General features: G+C 31.8%; 2 protein-coding genes across 3 annotated transcripts; one reads left to right on the plus strand and one right to left on the minus strand.

Moving 5' to 3' along the window:
• The first annotated feature begins 2,246 nt into the window (after positions 1-2,246).
• Positions 2,247-6,349, plus strand: BNAC03G31450D. Of its 2 annotated transcripts, XM_013828928.3 has the most exons (4): positions 2,247-2,399; positions 4,651-4,877; positions 5,703-5,870; positions 5,955-6,349. In XM_013828928.3, exons 1-4 carry the CDS (start codon positions 2,366-2,368, stop codon positions 6,159-6,161), a joined length of 636 nt encoding a protein of 211 aa, XP_013684382.1. In that variant the 5' UTR covers positions 2,247-2,365; the 3' UTR covers positions 6,162-6,349. The 2 variants fall into 2 exon arrangements, with proteins under 2 accessions (XP_013684382.1, XP_013684381.1); XM_013828927.3 differs by lacking the exon at positions 2,247-2,399 and having other exon boundaries at positions 4,052-4,877.
• Positions 6,350-6,753: 404 nt separating this feature from the next.
• On the minus strand, positions 6,754-8,425 carry LOC106386303 (putative expansin-A17). The gene is made up of 3 exons (XM_013826165.2): positions 8,154-8,425; positions 7,605-7,926; positions 6,754-7,273 (listed from the first exon to the last, which is right to left on the minus strand). The coding sequence occupies exons 1-3, from the start codon at positions 8,287-8,289 to the stop codon at positions 6,964-6,966; spliced, it is 768 nt and encodes a 255-aa protein (XP_013681619.2). The 5' UTR covers positions 8,290-8,425; the 3' UTR covers positions 6,754-6,963.
• Between the last annotated feature and the right edge of the window lie 687 nt (positions 8,426-9,112).

Genomic DNA, 9,112 nt, shown 5'->3' on the forward strand with positions numbered 1-9,112 from the left:
TTCCCATCAACATGTGTAACTGAACAATTCATTTGTAGAGGTTTGTACTTTAATATTAGGTGAACTTTGATATTTGACTATGATATTATTTCGGTTTCATGTATCATATTAGTCTTCTGATGTTATTAGAATAGAGACAAATTTAAAAATTTATTGGAATAAGTATGTATTACGGGGACAAATGCTATGTGTACCAATAACTGTTGAGCGAAAATATGGGTAACAATAGTAGATTACATATAACGTATAAGAGTATTATTGAATAATGTTATTATAGAACTTGATTGTTTATAATAAGTTAAGTTAAAAACGAAAGGGTCCAACAACCTTATATAAATATATTTTTTAAGAGTTCTTCCTTTTTAATAATATAGATGATATCATAACTCATATATATGTTGAATACTATGATATAAAGCACATGCTTCATGTGTGTTGTGTTCACTGTTCAGGACTGGCTATGTATGTTCATAAAGTCATCTCCATTGTTTTTATGTAAAAGTTAAGAATAGTGACTGAGCAATGTATTCTTGGCTATGAGATCATTTCGAAAGCTAAGAAAATTATCCAAATATTTTTATTTATTTCACTAAACTAAATACCATTAGCCGATATACTTATAGGAACATGGGTACATGAACCCTATAAAATCCTTCACTTTTAGCATTTTTAGCCATTTCAAATGAATTCAGATGAACCTTCTTTTTCCCGGGAAAGTTATTATGTTGATTTCACATGAGTTTACAAAAATAAACTGAAACAAATATTTTTTTGGTCTAAAGTTTCTTTCGTATGTATCAAATTCTAATATAAACTTAAAAAAAAATGAAATAATTCATATCTGTTATATTGTACTGCACGAACTAACAAATTTCTTCTCTCTCCTTTAATGTCATTGCATTGGAAGGTTGGATTTGCTTGACTAGAACCTTTTAACAGTACCCTAAGTACATGTACCACTTCGCCTACCATTGTTCGTGGGATTTCATGTGAGCCGTAAATTTGTGGGCTCTGTCCTCAATCAAGGGCGGTTTACTATTTATTTACCTAAAAACATTTCTAATAAGTTGTTTATCCTTAAATTGATCAAGTTCAGACACATTTTAATGTGTAGTTGTTCTGAACATGTTAAATGCATTTTAGTGATATAATTAACAGGAGAAAGAGAGAAATATAAAACATAAATAAACATCATAATTTTGATCAGTTTCTTGTATCAAACAGAGATTAAAACTTCACCGTTGTATAATCCAAATATACATGTATGTTTAATATGATCCAACTTGGCCCGAAGGTCACCCAACTTAAACGCATATCGACACTAAAATTACTAAAAAAAACAGGACATATGTAAAAAATCGTTTTGTTGTATACTCGAAGACATGGCAAACTTTCAGTTTCTAGACAGTGACACCAGTATGTTCGGATTAGTAGGAAACACAGGAAGATTCTTTATGTGCCATCAATGTGAAACGTTTTAAATGGCATTTCCTTCCTCAAATAGTCGTAACTGTTTAGTTAACGACTTGAGAAATGAATGATGACGTTTAAAATTTGACTAGCCTTATTTTTTTTTGATAAAATAACCTTATAAGTATGATATTCTACAACTTCTTAAAAATGTGATTAACCAATGTATATATTTAGTGATTTGTATTAGTATAGTTGTTACATTATCATCTATATTTTAATTCACATGATTTACATTGTTGTAAAATAATAAATTAGTTACTTTCCAAATTCAGATTCAATATTGTTGCATATTGATTTAATTTTCTGTTTCATAAAGCAAATACTGTAGAATTAACGGCTTTACATTAACAGTAGAAACCAACAATAATTGAATATATGCTAGCTAAGTTGTAATATGTAAGAATTGATTATTTAAGCTTATATTCCCAAGTTCAATGCATCTTCCACTCATAAAGTAACATTATAAAATATAAAGAATTTAATAAGAAAATAAATAAGTCTCAAAACTAGATATTATAATCATTGTTATAGTAGATAAAAATGTATAGCCGGTGTTTAATTTTGTTGTAGTGTATAATTTTGAGTTCAAATCCACATATTCATATTGCTGGCAATAGAAAAGGTCAAATTTGAAAGAAAAAAACATTAATGTTTTGGTTATGCAATGTATTTTCCGGTTTAATTTAGAAGTATATGCTACTGTAGTTTTGTTTTTTCTTTTGTTAAACGTTAGATCCCATAGTTAAACAGTTGGCATAAACCTACAGGCGGTCATCATTTGTCTATATATACCTATATATTATATGTAAACCAACTTCCTTTCAATTAAGAAATATTTAGTCTTGAGATCTTCAAAAGCATCTGAGAGCGTTGACAACTAGTCGAAGAGAAAATGTCCATTAGAGCTCAAGATCAAACCCTTGAAGGTATACTTACTCAAATCTATTTCTCTTATTTTTATAGTACTTTTGTTTATTTCCTTTAAATCTGATTCCATCGCGTGTTAGCCTTTTGCTCATCTTTTCGAGATCCTGAGATCCAAGATCACCACTAAACTTTTAGCTCTCCTGCTTTATGTTCTATTTCTCGGAGGCTTTGCTTCAGATGAGATCGAGCTTGTTTTTATAGACCATATAATATACATCTCTATATGCTTATGTTTAGGTAAAACTCATTCGTTGTTCTTTTATCAGAAATCCTTCAATGATATTAATACTTGAAGATCATTAGCACAAGTTAATTAAACTTTCTTTGAAGATTATCAACCTAAAACACATCCAATATGTTTTCCCAACATCATTTGGATCTAGAAATATTATATTTTGTTTGATGATGGCAATATATCCAATGAAAGTTTAGTGAAGTATAATAATTTGTAGTGGGTAAAGAATATTGGCATTGTTGACAAAAAAAATAAAGAATTTTGGATTTTTAATAATAATGTTATAGTAGGAAATTAATGTGTCACTTCAAAAATGTTAAACAGATACAGCATGTGAGAACCAAAAATCACAACAGATAAATCATGATCCATGTATAATGAAATTATTAATACTCATACAAACTTTTAAAGTAACAAAAATACAACTTTGATTTTAAAAGATTGCAGAATAAACTTCTATCTACTTAAAAGTCATCATTTTAACTTTCGAGTATAAAAAAAAATTAACAAAAATTTATATTGTATCAGTTTGACATAAAATAAATTATGTTTTTGCCAAAAGAATAATTAAAATAGTTATGGCTTTACTTTTCTGCTGGTTTAAAGTTCCTGAAACATTTGGGAATGCATTCAAGAATTATTTAGGTTTGTCTTGACTTTCATGGTGAAAAAACTATACTTTACTTATCATTAATTATGGTATATAATTATGTTCTGTTAGATAATGATTTTATCTTAAATTTTCCAACAATATACTTTTAAAAATAACATAATAATTGCTGTCCATTAAAATGGTACTGTCTTAATATAGAGAGTAAAATTGATGATTCCAAATTTGAAAATATGAATTTTGTCATTTTTGATGGAAGTTGATTTCGAAAACACATTTGTTTGTAATCTGGAAGTTTCTTTTTACATTTTCACTAGGGGTGAACAAAAAAACCGAACCGAATCAAACCGAACCAACCGAACCGAAACTGATTCAAACCGAACCAAAGTATTTCAAACCATTCGGTTGAAGATTTCTCTAACCCGAATGGTTTGGTTCGGTTCGGTTTAAACCGAACCGAACCGAGAAACCGATGTGTTTTTATAATTATTTAAACTAAAAATATTAGTAATACCAATATACTAAAATTCTAATACTAAACCATATATATTCAATTTCTATTCATTAACATATATTCTTCTAACCAAATATGTAATTTATCAAAATATTTGATTTAAAATATTTCATTCATTGCAGGTTTTTTAATTTTAATGATATAAGAGACATTACTAATGATGTTGAGTTTTTTTTTACTTTAGTTAATTTTCATTTGTTTTAATTCTTATATATATTTTTTGTGATTTTTTAAAGGTTTTTGTTTCAGTTTTATATTGAATTTAGTTCACATAGTTTATGATTACATAATTTATATTGTAAAACATAATTTCTCTTACAAAAAGTAAACTAAAAAGAATCTACTTAAACCGATCCAAAAAAACAAACTGAACCGAATACAAACCGAACTAAACCAAATATAAACCGAACCAAACTAACTATGGTTTACTTCAGTTAAAAAAATATTAAAACCGAACTAACCGAACCCGAACCGAACCGAGAAAATAACTGAATTGCCACCGGTTTTGTGAGAAAACAAATGATATAGTTGAAATTTTGTTACATGGGCCTACTGTAAGAAAAGAAAGAGGCCCAAATAAAAGCCTATAGTTCATTAGCAAAGCCTGCATTTAGACTCTTCCAGATCTCCAAACAATGCAATTATTAGACTTCTCCTCCGCCTTTCTCCACCCACGCGCCGCCGCGTTAGCCACCACCTCCGGCGTAACATTTTCCACAAAATTCCACTCTACAAACGTATTGTCACCCTACTTTCCACCTTCCACGACACTACTCCTACCTTCCTCTCCCTCACGTAGATGTTTCACATGCCGAATCGGCGACGATGATTATTGTAGCGAGGATGAAACTGAAACCGATGAAGATGATTATTTGGTTGATTTCTTGACAGATGGAAAGACGGAGGATTTGGTGGTGGTAGGCGACGATGGGGTTCTCATAGAGGTGAAGAAGCTCGAGAAGAGCTCGCGGCGAATCCGTTCGAAGATTGGTATGGAGGCGAGCCTCGACGCCGTGTGGAGCGTATTGACTGATTACGAGAAGCTGTCGGATTTCATCCCGGGCCTTGTCGTTAGCGAGTTGGTCGAGAAGGAAGGCAACCGTGTTCGTCTTTTCCAGGTTCTTGATCTCAAACCAAGATTCTTGATTTGTCAAAAGATTCTAACTTTTCATTGCTTGTTACTTACTATGGTTAAGACAACAAGGTAATGGAGACAGCTCCATTTGCTCTTTTGTCGGAATCAAATTTAGACATTTCGTACTAAGTTAGAAACTTAGTTAATTCTAGAAGTGCATACCATTGTGAGTAGTAAAAAAATTCTGACTTTGCATCAATGACAGCTTAGATAATATTCTCTCACATGCTCTTTGTTAATTCTAGAAGTGTTTTAAATCTATGTGGCCGTAATCAAAATCGACATTTGGAAGGGTGTGGGGGCCGAAGATCCAGTGGTAGGTATGTCTTTGAAGATTAGGTAGGATTTGGAAAAGTACCTTTATAGGGATATAAGTATGTTTTAAAAAAAAAAAGAAAATGAAATCGAGTTTTGAGTTTAGTATAAATACGAATCGTAAATTTATTCATCCACATAATCAATATAAAATTTTAAATGGGTATTTACCTTGATTCGTTTTGCTCTTTTAAGTTCTTTGCTTTTTTTCTAAAATAATTTGCGTTTGTTCACAACATTCAACACTCAAAAGTATTGAAGATGGTGATACATTGCTAGTCCTCCATTGCTTTACTGAGCTTTGGTGTGAGTGCATTTCATATTGGCTCTTGGGTCGGGGGATCATTTGAATATCTTGTAGTTTGTTGTGCATATGATTATTGGTAGTCTGTTCGAATTTTGTTTCAAGTTTCTTGTCCGAGCATCAAGTAGTTTTGTTTGTTATGGTGGAAAAAACTAGTCTTATTTTTCAGGTTTTTGTTTCTTTCAACAGATGGGGCAGCAGAACTTAGCATTGGGTCTTAAGTTCAATGCCAAAGCTGTTCTTGATTGTTTCGAGAAGGAGCTTCAGATTCTACCCAATGGGAGGAGACGCGAAATCGATTTTAAGATGGTCGAAGGAGATTTCCAATTGTTTGAAGGCAAATGGTCCATTGAACAAGTAAATATTATATCATATGATATCACATGATGCTTGAAGTTCTGTTTTTTTATTCCTTCTCTGTTTTTTTTTTTTATTACACAGTTAGACAAAGGGATTCAAGGGGAGGCTTTGGATCTACAGTTTAAAGATTTTCCGACGACGCTTGCATACACTGTAGATGTTAAGCCGAAGATGTGGTTACCAGTGCGGCTTGTGGAAGGAAGATTGTGCAAAGAGATAAAAACTAACCTTTTGAGTATTCGAGATACAGCTCAGAAAGTCATTGAAGGTGTTATCCATGATCTTTGAGTTTTCTTTCTCAAGTTGAAGTAGTGTTCTACTTCTCTGCAGGTTATAGATAAGATACAATAAGCCTTTATAGGTTTTTGTTTTGGATTATTTATAAAAGCATATGTAATTGGCTTTACATACACACAGTATTCTCACTTGTATACTCTGATTTATATAGTCTTTGAATATACCAAAATTTTCCAACATGTGATTGTTCCGACCAGAGCTGATAACTAGAAGTTTGTGGTGAAAACGGTTTTCTTACTTGAAGTTGAGGGTAAATAAATACGCAATATAATAATTGATTTGAAATTAAGCTAAAATGTCTCAGAAGGAATCTGTTTTCTGTTGCTTAAATAAATAAGTTGTTACAGAAAAAATAACAAGGTGAGTCTGTTTCTGAAACAGAGTGCTCTGTTTTTATGGTCGAGACTATAGAGCTATGTTTAAACCACATTTTGAATCAAATTTAACTTATATTCTCAAGGAGGTAATGTTGAGGCGGGACAAAGAGATATCAGAGGACCTTTAAAGCAAGTTGCTTGATATATTCTTTTTTTTTTGTCAACGATTTTTTTTTTTCTGAAACAAAACGATATATTCTTCATTAATATAAATTATATAGTGATACATATTGTGTTCCCAAAATGTACAAATACAATCATCACTGCTTGAGTCTTCCCCAGATTATAAACTCTCTGGAAGCAAGACTATGATAAAGCTAGAAAACAAAGAAAGTAAATACAAACGATACAAAAGTGTAAGATGGAGAGGAAAAAAAACCATTAACCCGGTTATAACATTGTTTTTGCTTATATGATTAGAACTGGATGTTGCTCTTGAAGCTCTGACCAAACCGCCAATTGGAAGGAACGACGTTGAGAGCTGCTTTGATTCTTCCATTGCTGAGTTGAACTTTGAAAGAGAGAGATTGGCCATTAAGGTAGGTGTTGCTTTGCCAGTTAGCTCCCCAGTTTCTTGACGTAGTCTCCCATTTCTTGCTTCTAGAGCCTTTAATCCAAACTTTAGAGATCTCACCAGCTCCTCCTACGTTTGAGATGAGAACCAGCTCGAAATAGTTCCTACCATTCATTGTGAATCTCATCCCTCCACTTCTTCTGCATCCAACCCTATAACAATAAGAAGAACCCTTTAAGCACACTATTTTGTGACATTCTTGGTCTACAAGAAAACAGAAAATAGTATACTTTGGTAGCTGTATAGATAAAAACTTAATGAATACAATTATTCTATTTGAAGTTTAAATACAATTATTGTATTTGAAGTTTACAATTTATCACTATTAGATAATAAAACTGCATGGAAAATATATATTTTTGAAGTGTTTTTTACTTTTATTTTAAAATGGAGTGAGTATAATTTAGTTTTAGTTTTATAGTTGTATATTGAATATATATTTTTGGAACGCAGTTGTATATTGAATAGAAGTTGTAAATTTACCTTTTGTAGAGGATGGGAACGATTCCAGCTTTGTACTTAGCGATGGTGAGAAAGGCAGGCTGAGCCATGTCGAAATGAGGTCTTGGTGGGTTGCACCATCCTCCATTGTCACTAGCCTGAGCAAAGTTTGGTGGACAAAAGTTTGTGGCAGTAATTGTGATTGATCTGCCTCTAAGACACCATTGTGGCACTTTGGATGCGTCGCAGACAATCTGGTAACATCCACCACATGACTTGCCGTCATTGAACAGTGCTGTGCTCAATGCCGCAGTGTTTGTTTTGTAACCATCCGTATATAAGTTTCCATAACCACAAGCTCCACCTGAAGGTAAAATTATAAATACATTTCTTGAGCAAGAAGAAACCTCATGAAAAGATCATATCATGAGAAGAATAAATATTAAAAATATATTTGTTTGTAGATATAGAACTGAACCAAACCGAAATAATTTGAAAATATAAGTTTCTCCAAATCGAAAAAAATACAGTTTGAAGTGTTAAATTAAACCAATCCGAATAAAAATATCAAGCCGTAGTTTGGGAACTTACCCATTGTACCAGAAGCATCACTTCCACCATAGAAGGTCGCATGAGCTCGCAACCACCCTGCAGAAACTGAACTGATCTTCATGAAAAACATTGTGTAGAAGATAACTGCGACCAAAAGAGAGGCGATCTTCGCCATTTTCTTAGAAAATTCTTAGGTTTTTATGGTAAAAGAAGACGTTGATGATTGTAGAGTTGGATGCATAAGACTTAGGCTTCATCACCTATTTATAGTAAAATCACACAGCTAGTTTCAATTAAAATAAATGTATAAATAATTATATATGACTTGGAATTAGCGGAAAAACGCTGAAAATAATAATATGATTTGCTGATGATTGACCCAATGATTAAAAGAGTGCGTATAATACGGAATTTTCATGCATATGATAATTAGTGAATCCTATAAGGCATGTGACTTTAGGTAGTTGCTTTTTGTTCCATTCATTTAGTTATAAACTTTGCTCTTTTTTCTTAGTTTTAAATTGAGTTATCTTGTCAACCAAGTTCTTACTAAAATTTTAAGTAGGATGGTAAACCGGTGGTTAGTACGAAACAAATATAATAACTAATGCAGCAATCTAATATGGCTGAAAGTTGATTTTAGAATATTAGAATATCTATCAAATTTTAAACTATTTATTAAAAGAAACTTGATAAATCTTATTGTGTTATTCTTTCAGTTAATCCGTCCCTCAAAATAAAGATAGATCGATGTGGAAAGTGACGTTCTATAATACTATGTGGGCCGGCGATGGCCGATGGGTAATCCAAATGCATATGATGCAAAATACATTTACACATTCAACACGTATGTGTCATGTGTGTGTGATATAATTATATAAACATGATGTAACTCAATCATCTTTTATTTCTTTTGGATATTTGCTTAAACTTGTAGTACAACGTATAAGCTATAGCGCGTCTCGTGAATGATTAGAATTCTTACAATAACCATTAAA

Source organism: Brassica napus, chromosome C3 (genome assembly GCF_020379485.1).
Source record: "Brassica napus cultivar Da-Ae chromosome C3, Da-Ae, whole genome shotgun sequence".
In the NCBI taxonomy this organism is placed as follows: domain Eukaryota; kingdom Viridiplantae; phylum Streptophyta; class Magnoliopsida; order Brassicales; family Brassicaceae; genus Brassica; species Brassica napus.